Source organism: Engystomops pustulosus, chromosome 3, assembly GCF_040894005.1.
Source record: "Engystomops pustulosus chromosome 3, aEngPut4.maternal, whole genome shotgun sequence".
In the NCBI taxonomy this organism is placed as follows: Eukaryota; Metazoa; Chordata; class Amphibia; order Anura; family Leptodactylidae; genus Engystomops; species Engystomops pustulosus.
The window spans coordinates 42,537,370-42,555,848 of NC_092413.1; the positions used below are offsets into that span (position 1 = coordinate 42,537,370).

The 18,479-nt window shown below is 38.7% G+C and overlaps 1 protein-coding gene across 1 annotated transcript in view; it reads right to left on the bottom strand.

Moving 5' to 3' along the window:
* The window catches only part of CCDC85A (coiled-coil domain containing 85A), a 156,262-nt gene extending 138,382 nt beyond the window's left edge, over window positions 1–17,880 (bottom strand). Inside the window, exon 1 of the mRNA XM_072140598.1 lies at window positions 17,092–17,880. Coding sequence (XP_071996699.1) covers window positions 17,092–17,298 — 207 coding nt within the window. The 5' untranslated portion in view covers window positions 17,299–17,880. The remainder of the gene's footprint in view (window positions 1–17,091) is intronic.
* Between the last annotated feature and the right edge of the window lie 599 nt (window positions 17,881–18,479).

Here is an 18,479-nt window from a genome sequence, read left to right on the forward strand (position 1 = left end):
CATTAGGGCCTACAATCTACATTATGCAGCAAACATGTCCAAATGCAGGAAGGGGTAAAATGAATATGCAACAGATGTAACAAGGACCTGAATACCAAACAGTAGACTCAAAATACCTTGGCAGGAAAATGGGGAAAATGTAAGTATAACCTTGCATATAGCAATAACACTGCGGAAGGGGACATTGTTCTGGATATTCATAACAGAGCTAGACCTCCTTTTCACTTTTGAGTGAAATGCAAATAATTGCACATAAAACAATTTGATGTGTTGATATCTTGTTATGTGCTTTATCATGTGGCTGGCTTATAAAGAAAAGTCAGCAGCCATGTTCTTAGCGTTTTAGGATGAAGAGCAGTAAAAAAAAAACATCTGAATTTCATGCAATTGCAACCTACATCAATTTCTATGCAGCTGAGGAGCAATACTGGCACAAATTATAGGAAGACAGTACCCATGTGTTTATGGAAGATAGTACCCATGTGTTTATGGAAGATAGTACCCATGTGTTTATGGAAGATAGTACCCATGTGTTTATGGAAGATAGTACCCATGTGTTTATGGAAGATAGTACCCATGTGTTTATGGAAGATAGTACCCATATGTTTCAACCCATGGCTGAACCTTTTAGCTCACAAAGTCCAAACCAGCCATTTAAACTCATGTCATTATTGTTACTTACAGGTGCAACAAATCAATTACAGCAGGGTTGGGTATTATACTTGTATGTCCAGCATGCCACATCCTGCCCACATGAGCACCTGGCAGATCACGTTTGGCCGTCATGGGGGCCAGTCAAAGATACTTAGCTGGCACTCCAGCAGAGCGTGGCCAGGGCAGTCCAGGAGCCAGATACAGGAGTCACGCTGCTGGCTCACACGCTGCTACCACTCACTGCTTGTACAGTGGCAGAGCAGGGAGTAATACACTCCTTGTTCAGCCACTATGCACAGCACGGAACCCAGTGCCAGTAATGTAATGGAGTCCCTGTGTCACTGGCACTGAGCACCTTACTAACCAGGAAAAGGTGAGTATTGTCTTTTTTTTTACTTTCAGGGAAGGGGAGGATGGTATAGGGGGAGGCATAATGAGAAAGGGCATAATGAGAGGGTGAACTTTAAAAGGGGATACTATAAAGGGGGCATAATGAGAGGGGGCATTATAAAAAGGGACATAATGCAAGGGGGCACTATAAATGGGGACATAATGGAGGGAGCATTTTAAAAAAGTGGGTATTAGGAGGTGGGACATTATAAATAGGGGCATAATGCAGGGAGCATTTTAAAAGAGGGCATTATGAAGGGGACATTACGAATGTGGGTGTAATGACAGGGGGCATTAGGTATCGAGTAGAATGGAATTAGGTATATTAGTCTGGCCTTCTAAAACTATTCCAATTTCTCATTTGGCCCCATGGAGGAATTAAATGCCCACTCCTGAATTACAGGTACAACCTGGTGGTCTATGGAGACACTTAGGAATAAAACAGCTCCATAATGACATGTGATTAGGTGTACATCACAGTGCCATTAAAGGCATAAAATGAAAGCTCACAGGCTAAGCCCTGTACATGCATGGTGGGTGTTTGCTGCATTATGCAGCAAAAACCCACTGCAAACGCACATAAATAATGATTTTTTAAAACCTATTAAAACATAATCTAACATATTATATTATATGTTCATCAATTTCGCAACATTTGGAATATTTTTTGGGAATTTCAACTTCCCAATACATAGCATGGAATATTAAATACTGTCACTAGGAAGTACTGATACAGAAATCCAGCCCTCATATAGCTTTGTACACAGAAAAAAAAAACGTGTGGATCTTTGCAGATGGGGAGCTAAAAATGTTTTTTTTGTTGCTTATGGGTGACTTCCCCAGGGGTAGATTTTGAGGTGACTTTTCTTTATTGTTTGTTACTGCTTTATGATTCTTCTACACCATGTAGTATTTGTTACCATGTTGGTGAGGCCACTTTACCCCTACAAACAACAGTTTATTTGTTTTCAATTTTTTTTAACTTTTAAGTGTTTTTATTATGGTTTAGGTTGTTTGTGATTGATACATTTTGGATAATTAATTTGGATAAGTTGTTTATATTTAGCTGGCTTTTTAAGCGTCTTTCTTCTCCTTTTGTATGTCATTATAATTTACATGTGCTGGCTTTGAATATGTGACCGCAAGTGAATGAACCCTAAGATAAGGTTCAGAAGGAGCATAAGTAAAGGAATTCACCGGAGGGGTTGTACAAATTTAATATGTGTGAGAACCTTTGAGGGTGGTGTCTACTGGATAATCCTTGAACCCCGGTTGCCACAATAGTCAGAATTGATGTAATAGGAGTAGGCCACACACCATAGGACAGGATGGAAGGGTTGATCAAAACAGGTAAATCTTTATTTTAAAAAGGCAAGGTACACAACTTTTTTTAACCCTTCAAACCTTATCTATGCTGTGGGCCCAACTTCTAGCCTCAATCTATTAACCTAACACACAATGCCTAGGGACTCAATTCATCTTATTTTGTTGACAGCCTTTTATCTTTATTAAATATTTTATAGCTTTTGTTAACATTCACTTTTTTGACATATCTCAGAAAACACAGTTCTAAATGATGGCTCTTTGGAAGAAAATTAAAAAGTATCAATGCGGATAATAAGCTACATGAACAAGAAGTTAAAACTTAATTGATGGCCATGGTGATTCTACTGACTCCTTCGAAATGTTTTCCAGCAGCCTATACATGTTTAGGAGGAAGGTTACTGCAGATAAGCTGTCTGTTTTAGTTGATCTTGATGCTGGATTTTGCTGGGATTTTGACTTCTATAAACCTGAAATTAAGTACACCGGACATCCATATTTTCAAAAAGAAAAAACTCCTACAGCTCGTCAGACTGTCTTTGCCGGTGCTGGAACCGATTTTTTTCTTATCCTCATACAAATCAATATTTTCAACTATTTATTGTATGTGTATATTTTGTACATGTGAAACGAGTCAATGTGATTGTATAATTATGTATACACTTGTATAAAGCAGGTATGAAGATGTATGTTTTATATAGTTATAATTTTGTGTAGTCCATTGTGACTGTCTAACTGTGGAAATCAGAGATCAATTAAAGAAATGAAAAAAAAAATGTTTTTTTATGATAGAGGGTAATTGTTTACACATACTACCCATAAATGCCAGGTAAATATACAGAAGATAGAATCTATTATAAAGCAAACAATACTTATTATAGAGCAGGAGACACTAAAAAGACTGATAAATATAATATAATTCTGCGAGAAAAAAACTTGTAATGAACTTTTTGAACCTATGTGAATTCATCATCCAGATAACGATTCTGCATCTCGTTCAGTCCCTAGATACATACACTCTCCAACAGGAAATCCCTGACCATCATCCGTGCAATGCAGTTTGAGCCGAGTATCAGACACCAGTTAATTTCTTGTTTACAAGATCCTCTTTGCGATCGATAAGAAGCTGATGAACCTTTGCCAGTGAAATCCCAATGGATTCAAAAGGCTCAGATCCAAACACGGACATGAGGCAACTATATCTATAAAAATCTAGCATACTTGTAGGTACATATATGAGGAAAATGCCTTATCTGAAAATTGATCAAATAGTAGACTGAAGAGTGAATACTTATTGTACACTGAAGATCAAATTGTAGACTGAAAACTGTAGACTGTAGAGAGATATAGATTAGTCACTTTCTATTCATAAATTTTCATATGAGTTATTCGCTTTTTCAGGTGAATAGATCTATTAGTTGCCTTTTCAATAATAATTTATTGTCATTATTGTGGGACATTTCCTATATACTCAAAATGCAGGAGAAGGGAACAAAAATTAAGTCCACCATTTCTGCTTCCAGAATAATTGAGTAAGTAGCAGCAGTGGCGGCAGGAAGGTGCAGCTAAGCTAGTGAAGTTGTTACATTAATCAACAGCAAGTGGAACCACCTTAATAAAAGCAGACATATTGGGGCAGATTTACTTACCCGGTCCGTTCGCGATCCAGCTGCGCGTTCTCTGCGGTGGATTCGGGTCAGGCCGGGATTCATTAAGGTAGTTCCTCTGACGTCCACCAGGTGGCGCTGCTGCGTTGAAGAGCATCGGAACGCACTCAAATACACCGGCCTATCCAGGATGAAGGTAAGTGCAAGCTCTGCGACACTTTCGTTTTTTTAAATCCGTCGGGTTTTTGTTCGGCAACGCCCCCGATTTCCGTCACGTGCATGCCAGCGCTGATGTGCCAAAATACAATCGCGTGCGCCAAAAACCCGGGGCGATACAGGGAAAATCGGCGCAAATCGGAAATATTCGGGTAACACGTCGGGAAAACGCGAATTGGGCCCTTAGTAAATGACCCCCATTGACATTTTCATGTCAACTGAACCATCTAGCCAAGTTTTCCAAAATGGCAAGGAGAAAAATATACCAGTAATAATTTACAGAAAAAAATTAATGCTGCCTGTCAATGTGGGAAGATTTAAAAGGTATTTTCCAAGCTACTGAAGTTCACCATTCTAGAGCAAGAAAGATTATTCTTAAGATGAAAACATTTCAACTCAGGAGGTCCAGCTAAATGCTAAATGTTCAAGTTCATGACATTACAATAAGCCAAACAAGTACTGTATGGGTTATTTGGAAGAATTGGTAGTAGAAAGTATTGTCTTTCACATAAGAATATGGCAGTATAGCTTACGTTTGCAGAGTTGGGCACAAAAGAAGTCTGGTCATGATGTGACCAGTCCCATTTGGTGAAAGCCATCTCAGCATATCAGCACAAGCATCTCATAGCAACTGTTGAGCAGAGTGGTAGGTGTGTAATGCTCAGGGCTTGTTTTGCTATGAATCCAGGTGAAATAGGTGAAATGTCCAGCATCCAGACAAAAAAGATGTTTAAATCAGATAAAAATCCACTTTATTTATTTATTTAACTTATTGTTTTTAACTTATTTTTCTAAATAAAGTGGATTTTTATCTGATTTAAACATCTTTTTTGCCTGGATGCTGGACTTTTCACCTATTGGATTTCTGGAGTTAGGATTGGCCCCCACACAGCATGTCCGTGCACCAGCTATACAAATCAGGCGGTCCCCTACTTAAGAACACCCGAATTTACTGTACTTTAGCCTTAGGCTATAATAAACAGCTATAACAGTTATTAAAAGTGTCTGCTATTATGCTTTATAGTTAATCCTGGTTCTGATGACAATCTAATATTTTTAAAATCCAATTGTCACAGAGACCGAAAAAAATTTGGCTGGGGCTACAATTATAAAGTATACAGTTCCGACTTACATACAAATTCAACTTAAGAACAAACCTCCAGAACCTATCTTGTATGTAACCCTGGGACTGCCTGTACATGGTGAGCTGCAAACATTTTTTCCTTTTATCTTGTTTTGCTATGACGGGACCTAGGTATCCCACAGTCATTGGGGGACATTACATAATACAATAGCGCTCATAAAAATGATGAGGTTCCCGTCCCTCTGTCACCACCAGATACATGAGAACGCTGTGGCCTCCTGATCTATTTACCAGCAGCTGCAGCGGGGAAAAATTCTGCGCCAGGTCCTGCCTGGAGTAGAATTGTGCTTCAGCATTCGATTTTTCAGGCCTAAATGTTTGCAGGCTATGGCACATGCGCAGATGTGGGGCAGGAATCCACCAGGTCAGCCAAATGCACTGCTGTCCATGCCCCTACAAAATGTTTTACAGTCCCAAAAAGTGTATCAACGAAAACATAATCTTGTTCCCCCCCATAAAAACATGTTACAATTTGTCTTTCTTCTGTAATGTTATTCATCTTTACATAAAGAAACTATTCATTGTATTCATTCCTTGTGAATGGCAGAATCCCAAGGCATTTCTTTTTTCTGTCCATACACTGAACACAAACCTCCCTAGGGACTTCTTTAAGGATGAAGGTAGCTAAACAAGGCAATATGTCCTGGGAATCATATGCTAATGACTACTTACCAGAGACTCTCCCATGATAGTTTTATAGTAACACAATAATGATGGAGTTTTTCGGTAAAGAAAACAATTCAGAAGAAATGGGTACGTTTTTCGATGTTACAAGCAGAGAGGAAATCTACTCTTACAAATGTGTCCATGTTCTATACATGTCTACTGTATTACCACGGATACATAGATAACTTTTCATCCATGGCATCATTTCATTTTGACAAATGGATGAACCAAATAAGTAAGGCTACGTTGTGTTTGACTAAAATGATACCCAGGAGAAATGGTTGTTGAAATTTTATTTTCAAGCAGTATCTGTAATCTATTATCTGCTCTAACCAACTTCTCCAGCTAAAAATAGAGCCTATGGAGTTCCCACTGATGTCAGTGGAGAAGTGCAAAGTAAAGTTCTGTTTAATTCATAGAATTGGGAAGTCAAAGGACATCAATCTACCATCAGAAATTCTACTACTCACCCTCCATCCCATCTTAGAAGTGCAGTATTTGCTAGAAATAAAACTTTGAAAAATATGTAAATTAACCTGAGGTGCTCTGCCGAGTGCCTCTTTGCTCCCCCGATTAGTAATTATTAATGGCTCCTGGGCCAGCTGGCTCCACCTACACAGCGGTCAGAGAGCCGATGTGACGCCAACGTCTCTCCCTCTGCAATTCTTGTTGTCAAGGAGTTAGATAACTACTAATCGGAGGAGCCAAGAGGTACTTGGCTAATTTACATATTTTTAAATGCTTTATTTCTAGCAAACACTGCACTTATACCGTATATACTAAAATAAGCTTACTAAAAATCTGCATGGTACGGGGGATGGGGGAATAGTAGGCATCAGAATTCCTGATGGTAGATGTCCTTTAAACTAGAAAAACTGGACAATTTTTGTAATATTGTTTACTCCACTAGGAACATAATGCCAGATTTACAATTAAGTCTGGTAAATCTAATACTGGAAAGAAGAAATTGGCAAACTCAGTACTGTTAGTAGGCATAGTAATGAGTTAAATGGGTGAACCACTTTACCTCATGTTTTTGTAATGTGTGTATAAGTGTAGGGGGGACAGGATATTAGGTAATTTACCAATATACATAGATTTAGGATCCCTACCAATTAGCTCTCAACAGAGACCAAAGTCAGAATTTTAACCTCTTCTTCCACTTTTTGGCTGATGCCAGATGTGCCTGATGTTGGCCAGAATGTGGAGATAGGCCCTTGGCTTAGATCTCCAATGCCATGATTTATTGAACATGTTCAAGAGAGGTCTGGATGCCTTTCTGGAGAGCAATAATATCACATCTTATGGGAATAAAACTTTTTGTTAGTAGTTTCTGTTGATTCAGGGAGTTATTCGATTGGCATCAGCTTCTTGCCTTCTTGTGGACCAACGCAAAATCCTGTGTAGGTTGGACTATAGGATGGACTCTGATGTCTTAGCTGTTTAGCAGGAGTGTCCCTGTGCGGGCACATTTGCTGCCACTGGTGACTTTTCACATGTGAAAAGTCGGCGGCTGTGTTTATTTCTACACCAGGCCCTGCCTGGTGTAAAATAAACGCTGCGTGGCAGCGTACCCAATACATCAGCAGGCGAAAGCCTCTTGATGTATCCTGCTGCAAAAATGCAGCTGCAGGCATATCATACGCCAGCGCATGAGCAATATCCCCCTAATTGTTCTCCTCCAATCTGATATTCATGACCGATTCTATTGATGGGTCACTAATATTATATTATCTTGGAAAACCCCTATAAGTATTAGAAATTCTGGCATTATTTCCTCCCAGAATTAGATACATCTCAGACAAAGTCGCTTCACCCAGTTCCAACTGTTCTGTTTGAGACCTAACCGAGCTTGACTCTTTAGCTGCAGAAGACAGCGCTGCCACATATATGATCATTCCATAGGCTTTTCACACTTGATTTATTTAAGTGCCTTTCAGTAAACCTTTCACAGCACCAGGGAGGAATTTAAAGAAGGCCGGACCAAACAAAACAAGCGGCCCATTTAATGCGTCTCCTTCTGTTTGCAGCCTCTTATTTATGTGACATGAGACGATGCCTCACGGAGTGATTGAGGATCAAACACGGGGCAGTAAAGAGAAGAAAACACTTGCATATGCTCTATCAGAAACATCTTTCGAGAAGAAATTATCATATTTAGGCGCTTTCAATCTAATGCAGAAAAGGGCACGAAAGCTGTTGACAATTGTTTGTTCGCCTTTCCATTCTAGAAGTACATTTTCCCTAGAAGCGGCATTGTATTGTAAATTGGTTCAGTAATGTTCTATGATTGCATGTTCCAATTCACCTGCATTCATAACACCAGCCTATTTGGGCAATATGACCGCCTGCTTATGTGGGAGCGGGTAGCTGCTATTTAAAATTTGGCTACATTAAGGAAGCATTTTCGTATACAATAATGCACTGAGAGCGAAATATAATGTTATTCAAACTATCATTATGAATTATTCAGCTGCATTAATGTCTTCTGATATTCTAAATCGCTAAATGAATTTACTAGTACAGATACAAGCAACACAAGGCGAGTGTCGTTTTTATGGTGCCCTGAAAATAGACCTCTTTAGTTTAATGCTATTTCTTGTTTCGCCATATATCGTGATTACTAACCTAAGGTTTACAAGGTACAACCTGTTCCAAGGATGATTTTTTATCATTTCTCTATTCTCTGGGTCATATTAAAGGTTTTACTGCCTCGGTTCTGTGGTTCTAGCCAAGTCCACCAGATTTATTGATATCTGGAAAATGTCAGGATGACGGATTTAAAGGTTGGCTTGATATATTTATTAGTTAAAAATGCTATTGCCTACATGAAGAATAGTATGGTAGGATTTGACATTTTATGTCTGTTTTAGTAGAAATCGCTATATTAATGTTAAAGGTGAGAGTTCTGGATCTATAATAAACCAACCACAATTTGAATTTCTCACTTGATACTGTACAAGCTTCAAAAATGAGTATATGAATATGCTAACAGGGTTTAGGTTTGTATTCTGAATTTGTACACATGGCATATATTTGGGGTTAGCTGAGAAAAGAAGAATGCAGAGGTGAGAAAGTATTATAGTATATGTATTTCCAGATGTATGACTTACACAATTAGGTTTTCCCAGTTTGTATCTTGGTCTCCAGAGAGGACTTCTCACTATAAGGCCTCATGTGCACATCCTTGTGCTTCACCCTTGCCGACACCTGGATGAAGCACAAGGTCATGTGGAGAAGTGAAGAAGCTCCATAGGAAGCTGAGAGGCTGTGCCAATCCGCCCAAAAATAGGATATGCTCTATCTTTTACAGCGCACCTGAAGCAATGGTATGGTGAGACCCTGTGTGCTCACTCTCACTGGGTACTAAAGACCTCTATGGGGGTCATGACCTTTCGCACAATTTAAGCGACTAGATCACGGCCCCGATATGGTCATGTGCATGGGATCTAACATGTGCCAGATCACTGGTTGCATCAGTGAATTCAGGGATGTTGATAGCAATTACTATTTTTTTTTGTTGATTGGTCAACCCCTTTAAAATTCATAGGGTTATGTAGGTGCATACCACAAATGTTCTAATGCTTTGGATTAATCATTAATATTATGGGGCGGCAGGACTAGTGTCACTTTCCCTGTTGTCAAAGCTGCTTTTAAAGGGTTAAAGTCTTGAGCAGTCACCTATTTTTTTCCATGAGCCTCATATATAGCATTGCCCATGTGATCTGCAGACCAATGTCCGATTATCACTGTGGGACCTCTGCCTAATGGAATGAATTATTGTGCACCATTCTTTTAAATTTCTGTGCCCTTCGTTCTGTTCTTTGAGTACATTGGTATTCTCCCGAAAACTGGGATTGACCATCTTGGGTAGGTGTTTGAAATGATACAGTGTTAAACCAAGGTCTCTCAAGGCTTTCTATAATTTGTTCTCATTTTACGACTCATGTCGATAATTGGCACATCAGGAAGTACAGGAAGCATTGCACCATCATACCACAAGATAAGCTGATTTGCGATTTCATGTCATTTATAGAATTTTCTATTGATCGTGGTTCAACATTTGAAGATGAATATAGGAGGCTGATAGGGAGAATGGGTTACACTATCTAGGCGAGCAATACTCAAGACTTTAAAGAGGTTGGTCAATTATCAATAAATCTGTGCCATGACACATGTCTCTGCATATATAGGCACCTGTGTCTTTGCCTTCATTGAGAGCTTCAGCCTTTTCCTGTGCTCTCCATGCTGCCCTCTGCATATATACAGAAATGTCTCTCACTGCTCTAAGCCGACATTATACACTGTGTGTATTTCTCTCGCAGTCCGTCTCACTGACAGACATGTTCTGCTGTTGCAGCTCTTCCTATTCACCAGAGATCAGACAATGTAACAAATAATCATGGGGAGTCTGCATACAGCACAAAAGTAAGTAGCAGGACTGCTGAATAACTTGATGAACATTCAGGGATTATTATTAAGGCGGTAAAGGAACATGGATATAACAGCTGAGCATATGCATGGACTGTCATATATGGCCTTCATAACCATAAAATATGTTAGAAAATGGATGGATGGCCAGCTTACCACTTGCAGCTTATAGCAATCTGCTACGGGTTTGGTGGAGGCAAGTCCGAAGATCAGGGACCAGGTAGCATATGCAGACAAAGATCAACTGGCACTTCCAAGTCTTGGGAATTTAAACATGAAAACTTTATTTCTCAAGTCATATTAAAATGAAGGTATATTAGAGGGACACAGTCTCAGAGACCAACATGCTTCAGCTATTCACCTTATTCATGGTTCGACTAGACTTGGAAGTGCTGGGTCTTTCTTTCCTTCATAAAGTATCTTGCTTTATGCTGCTCAACATTTTCTGCTTAAATTATGCCTTGTACAAATATAACTTTAAAAAACTTGGTCCTGCAAAGCATTTATTTTATCCTATTAAAATTCATGGTGTGCACAGTCATTCGCCCTCAAATATTGCCCTTACTTACATTTCAAATGTTTCCTGATGGTGACACAGCTGAATATCTCCTTAAAATATAAAGTTCAGATGTTTCGTCCCTTGACTAAAGAAATACAGAGATTTGTGACATGCAATGTAAAGCTTTGGAAATAAATGCCCCCCCCCCCCCATATATATAACTACTGTGTAAGTTCAATTTTATATTCACATTACCAATGTTATACTTGTATGAGTTAATATTATAAACTGTTGTATGATACAATGCTACAGTACATGAATATCATTAATAATAATTATTATCTCAAGAAATTAATGGGAACCTGTCAGCACATTTTTCACAAACACAGCTAGTGACAGGTTCCCATAGAGCCCTATCAACTGATGGACACCCAATCTCCAAAGTTTAAAACGTGTTCTTAAAACACATCTCTTTCGGCAGGCCTATCACACCCTCTAACTGCATGAATTTTCAATTCTCTTCACTAACCCATCCTGCATCCTCCTTATGGCTGTTATCTGGCAAACAGCAGTGCCGGCTTCTCTGCAGTCCTATTGACCTAGGACTTTGTATATAAGATGGTTGATGGCTGGTTCAAGCAGCACCTTTATTTATTATATTATATTATTTTATTTTGTTCTTTTCCCTTATAAAGAATGGCTGGACCATTGTATAAGCTTTGTACCTCTTTTGTCACCCCCTCATTCTCATAGACTATAAGCTCTTGTGAGCAGGGCCCTCACTCCTATTGTTCTACATGAACGTTTGTGCTCTGTCATGTTTTATTTTATTTGTATATGTCCTCTATGATATTTAAAGCGCTATGGAATATGATGGCCTTATATAAATAAAGGTTGTTATTATCCTTTTAGCAAAAAATTGTTTCCCTCACAAACTTTGTCATCTTAGCTGGCATCATCCAGATTCTGAGACTTCATTTCATGTTACTAGGGTGATGTCATCTAACGTCCTACGCTTAGTAACATTTCCAAAATATACCCCATGTTTATATTTGATCACATGAAATCATAGCATGCCTCCAACGAGGATAGGAAGAAGCAGAAGTCCATGGTAGCAAGCTGCATTTTCATGTGATGAGATACACACATGGGGTAGGTTTTAGTGGGAGAAGGACCTAAGATAAAATCACTCTGGTCACATGACATAAAGTGATGCATGGTAAGGTACTGGGAGAAGTAGAAATGAATAAGTACTAGAGGAGGCACCCTCTATGACTCGCTGAGGATCTGAATGTATGCCAGCTAAGTTAGCAAAGTTGATTTTATGGGATTGTGGGGGGAAAATATAGCAAAAAAAAGGGGGGGCATTTAGTTAATAGGGCTTTATGGGAACTTGTCACTGCATTTGTTAAAAATGTGGTGACAGGTTCCCTTTAATATAATCAAATCTTTATTTATTCAGCAATTTAGAAAAGGAAATGTTTTGTTCCTGCATCTACAGAGTCTTTGGTACAGAGATAAATGTGGATGAGTTCACAATGTCTATGTTTCTGCTGAGAATTCCCAAAAATAGTATTCAAAGGGTCCTGCAGCGGATCCAATTATTTTAATGAGGCAAATGAGTCCAGGAGATTAAACCTTAGACTCATCTGACCTGCTTTCTATGTGTCTTTGCTGTTTTTGTAGAACATATTAGTGTGGAAGACTGTTAGACAAGGCAGTAGAATTTGAGCGTTTTTATAGTTCTTCACAGTATGTGCATCTATGTGATATCTTTTTGATTACAGGAAACTTTAATTACCATTTTTGGGTATTTAAACATATTCTTTGTCAATGATCTTGATGCTTATCAGTTTGGTAAACTTATTTGGGTGTAGGAGTATACTACTTGAAGAACACTATACTGTAGTTGAAAGCTCCATTGCTACCTCTTCAGTGTACGGTTAGATATCTCTTAGATATTTCTTTCAGAATTTGTTTTTCTAAAGAAGGCTTCATCTAATAAAGCAAATAGTGAAGGTCAAAAAGCAGTCAACTATTATGTCTTACGAATTTAAGGTTTCACATACTCAGTTCTAAAGAACTGTCACCTATTTTACAGTCAAACCAAGAAAAAGTGAAACATTTGCTACAATAACTGTATTATTTTATTTACACAGTTTTACAGCAGCAAAGCTGCAAATACTGCAAATACTTGCTACCGTACTGTGTGCAGACCCCCCATGCTTCTTTTCCTACACCTCTGAGATTTGCTGAATAGGAAGAGCTGCAGCAGCAGAGTTATCACTCATCCTGCTCCTCCTCTACCCTGTTTCTCCCAGTCTCTATGAGTGTGGGTGGACTGAGAAAGAGAGGTCGGTGCCACATAGACATCCTGGAGCAGTGAGAGAGACTGTAGCTGTGTGTGTATGCAGAGGCCAACATGCTAAGACAAGGTAGCTGCAGTTTTCAGAGACATGTCTAATAGAAGTGATTTATTGACAAGTGGCCAACCCCTTTAATCTAGTCATGTTCTCAAGTCAATAAAGCCATTGGTCACCATTGATATGGCATATTACGGATGGATTTGCATAGGATAAGGAATGTCCATATTATTGTGCAGTCATTGATATTCCCAATCAATAAAATGCCACAACCCACAAGCTGGAGCGGATTTATGGTTATTTTCAAGCTGTACGCGTTTCACCTTACATGCACCTTACAGCAAGTGCAACAATAAAAGGTATCATCCTACTGGAGTCTGCATAGGACATTTTGGTTCTCTACTTTACTTGTAGACTTTTAGGAGCTCAAGTTTGTAGTACCTAAGTTTTTACAAAACCCATATAGTAATGCAAGCAAATGGCCCATTTCTAGACTAGCCAATCACTGATAGGAAATATGACATGGCTAAACAAGCATCTTTATCTAAAAAAGAACATATATTGAAATCAACAAATGTTTATTGTAAAATGTAATCAGAATAAATTTCCCACTTTTAGCACAGTACAGCCAATAATTTATATGGTTTGTGTAACAAAAGTTCTAAAATTTTCCAGTGTACGTTCTATATCAATAACACACAGTTTTCTAGATCTCTTCTTGCCGCCATGAAACAGGAAGCTTTATTGTTAACTTCCTGTAGATAAACATGGGTTCATGGTCATGTGATGTCACACAGGTGCACGGATTGTTAGTATCACACAGCTCTGATTACACTGTGGGACACATTTACTTTCCCGTCCGCGGAGTTCACCGAAAGTGCATTTTTCCGCCAATAATGCGCTGTGCCACGATTCACGAAGATCATGCGCCCGATATCCTGCATGTGTCGCTTCCCCGCTCAGGTCCACCGGAGTTCATCTTCTTCTTCCTGGTGCATGTAAGTGCATTGTCTTGCGACACAATTTGAAAGTTAAATCCTGCACTCAGTCCGAATCAGTTTGATCGTCTGATGGCACCCCATTTAACTCCCCACTCCAGCCCCCCCCCACCGATTTCTGTTGTATGAAAGCCTGACAAAAGTCTTTGCACGGTCCCTTAGTAAATAAGCCCCTGTGTGTTATAGCAAGCCGTGCACCTATTTGGCATCACACAACTACAGAGAGTTAACAATGAAGCTTCCTGTTGCATGACAGCAAGCAGAGGTCTAGAAAAAATTGAAGAATTAATGCAGAAAGTATATTGGAAATTGTTAAAACTTTTTATTATACAAACAATGTAAGTGGACAACCTCTTTATTATTTTAATGTCTTTTTTTTCAATTTTTCATTTTTATTATGGCGCTTTTGACCATTATGACTGAATATTCATGATTTCAGTATACATGATTAAAATATAAATATAAATTATAAAAACTTAAAAGTATTAGGAAAGTGTCAACCAAATAATGGGTTGAATATTTTACATTTCAGTTGATCGGCAATAATAGTCCAGCATGGATCCATAAATATACAAGGTATTATAGACAGAAGAACTATTGAGATAAAGATTGTAAATAATACAAAAACAACTGGTATATCATAAACTTAAGGAGGTTTTTCATATATGAAGTTTATTTACACTTTAGCAATTGGTAAAATTATGGGCATTATCTCTTGTTAGAAGAATCTCCTGAAAATAATCACTGGATGTTCTTCATCATGTATCTGAAGTAGCAAGTGTTTTATACCTATACAGCGCCACCACTGGGGAGATAAGGCACTGCACTGGGCTGAAATCAAAATTGGTGGGAAATCCATAAATGCAGAGTCATCGAGATCCTTCAAAAATCAGAGGAGAATACTAAAAAGGGTTACCCACATCTTTTAACTCTTAATTAACAAGGAAAGCTAATGTAACTTTTCTGAACCAGATAACACCACTGTTAATTTGTAATTGAAATATAACTGATCCGCAAACAGCAACCTGTTTTTACATGCAAACTATATCACGTCTCTAGGAGGTACTTACTCTGTAGCCATTCTACGTTTTTCATGCAACACAGTGTATAATAGCCTAGGGAGTACTTGAAACTAATTTGTTTTAGTAGGAAGCACTTGGATTGGGATTAAAAAGGAAATATGGCTCTAAGCTATTAGATATTGTACATGACCTACATAAATCTGACACCCCCTTATCTTTATCTTCTACAGAATCAAATGTCGAAACCTCCTCTTTGTAATTACTACAGGCAAGCCGGTTCCACTCATCGCAACGTGCCGTACAGTCTGAGCCGATGATGAGTACCAGTGGGCAACCTGCTGCTCTCCAGCTGTTCCTAACTGGCAGAACATCTTCAGAGTCATAGTGCATTGCCCAAAAGAAATCCCTGAGTAGCTTTCATGCGCTTTGCTGAATTCATTCCAACAATATATTCATATCATATATTACTGCTCACTTTATCCTATACAATGGGTTTATATAGTGTAGAAAAATACGTTGTGTAGATGCCTTACCACTACCAAGTCCAATCTGACATACAGTGATATATGGAATAATTGGCCAAGATCTAATAAGTGAACTTGGCTAAACATGAAATCCTGTATCTTTGTGGTGGACGTAACCCCTGATCTCCAGAGTATTGTAGAATACATGATATCTACTTAATCTGGGTTATCACCTCGGAGAGGTGTGGTAGGTGAAGGATATCATTAGATGGCAGAGATTTAGCCAGCGCTGTTTTTTCTGAAGCTTTTTTTTATGACATATTTTAATAGTTCTAAAGATGATGTTGTCTTGCCATGTATCTGTTTTTATCATTGTTTATTATTATTATCATATTTGTTTTATATTCCATTTGAATACATTGTTTCCGCGTTTTCATAACAATTCTAAATATAAATGAATACCCCAATTATTCAGATGACCTCGTTTCAGTTAAAACCAAATCACCCAGAGATACTGATAGAAGATAGTGGAGCACATTGTAGCACTGAAACAGTTACACTGTGACTCATTACATCACTGCAATAGCTGCTAGGAAGCTACCACTCAACCCTGGCTAATGTTACCATCATGAAACTAATCTGATTGAGCCAATATACAGTAAATCCACATCAGAGGTTAGCAATGACAGCCTGCCACCCAAGGATATAGATTTATTTTATTCTCTGAAGATAAGAGGTGAACATTTCACTTTGCGGCGGGCTTCTATAGCATCTTATTTGTTTGCTGTGAGGATTCTCTGGCAGCACAAACACCTTCACACCAGTAACTCGGAATAATTCTTACATTCAGCCACAGATGTCATTGGTTTCAGAAGAAAGCCCCATCACCCTTCCACACTGTACTGTACCTATGTGCAGCTCCTGGCACATGACGTAATGATTAGACTGGACTGCAAGGTGTGAGAGTCACTGAGATGCTGTATTTTTAGACTGCAAGTAAATCCTTTTAACTCTTTAGAGGCTTTAGAGAATTGAATTTCTGGCTGCTTAAAGCAAAGATGCCTTATATAGAAAGGAGATTGCTTTGAAGTATTTTAAGACTGAAATCTCATAGATGTCAAAAGACTCATTGGAACCTTGAAAAAAAATTATTCAATTGATTCTTAAAGAGACAGCTTTGACCTTTGGCTGTGAATCTCAAACCCGGTGTTTCAATTCTATCCAAGATTATATCCGGCGCTCAGTAACACCAACATTATTAGTGGCGTTGTACCAAATGTACACATATAAGGGATTTTAGGGGACAGCCCTTACCTTGAGCCCTCTGATCTCCCCTAGATGTAGCTGCAGTCTCCTATTCACCTCCCGGATTAAATTGCTGTGGTCCAGCATAGCACTCATCTTATCAGCCTCTGCTCTTCGGAGCCGGACAATCAGCTCCTCCTTAGTCCACTTCATCAGCTCCTCATCAGAAACCTTCGCAAGGTCTTCCACCGAACTTTCCCCAACAACCTTGGACATTTTGGCGTTGCACTTTTTCTCCACTTTTTGGAACAATCCCTACGCTCTGACACAATCTCCCAATCCTGTGCTACTAAAAGAACCAAAGATTGTCCCTCAACAAATACAAGCTGATCCCTGGGCGACTTCTAGATCTTGCAAGAAATAAAGGATCCCCTTTAGAAAGTCAACCTTTTTCCAAGCCATTCTATTCATCCGATGTTTGTCGGCCATCAATAATTCTTCTCCTGGGAAAAAAGATAAATCCGTGAACCAGCGGAGGGAAATCCTATATTAAAAACACCATAGTGATCTGAAAAGCAGCTTGTAGGAATCAATTACTCTACTTCAAAGCATCTGCAGGCTCCTCTCATGTCCTCATGGCTATAGCTTTAATGCAGTAGAATGAATGAGGGCATGCAGAGGCAGCTACCGGCATGTCTGTGTGGATCCTCTCCGCCGGGATGCAGTGGGAATGCTCTGGACTTGGAAAAGAGTTCCATTTCCTGCAGCAGACACAAGACACTCTGGCTGCTGTTGCTGATGCTGATAATACAGCCCAAGTGAGCTGACCCTTTCCCTTTCTTCTTCTTTGCTGACAAATGTGCAGACTATTCCCGGATATAGGTTGATTTGCGCCACCTGCTGGCAGCTTTTGCGCATTTCTCTGAAAATTCAATGAATTTGACTCGAGGGAAATTATCATAGACTAAGACAATCAAATTAAAAACAGCATTAAAACATAGTCACTTTTATTAACGTTATATTTTCTCTGATGTGTTTCTGGTTTCAATAATAAAAAGTGTAATTTCATCTCTTGAAAAGGATTAAAAGTTTGGGGATTATTTTTTTGTCTGGAATTTGCAACATTTGTACATTTTTAGCAATGTCAGATTGGGAAATTGGTCATTGCATATTGATAGAAGGTTAAGAGAATATCATAACGTTAAGTCTAACTAATTATCCCATATCATATATATCCAATATATAAAGCTTAGTGTATGTATGAGTGTACGTGTGTATGTATGTATGTCCGATAAAGGAATCTGTAGCATTGTGTTTACAATCACTAAATTTTGCACAGCCGTTCTCTGTGACTCAGGGAATGTCATAGACTAGGTTTTGAATAGAATTTTTAACTCTGCTCTTTCCAAAAAAACATTTATTGACTCCTTAACGCAGAGCTGCTAGTACTGTAGTGT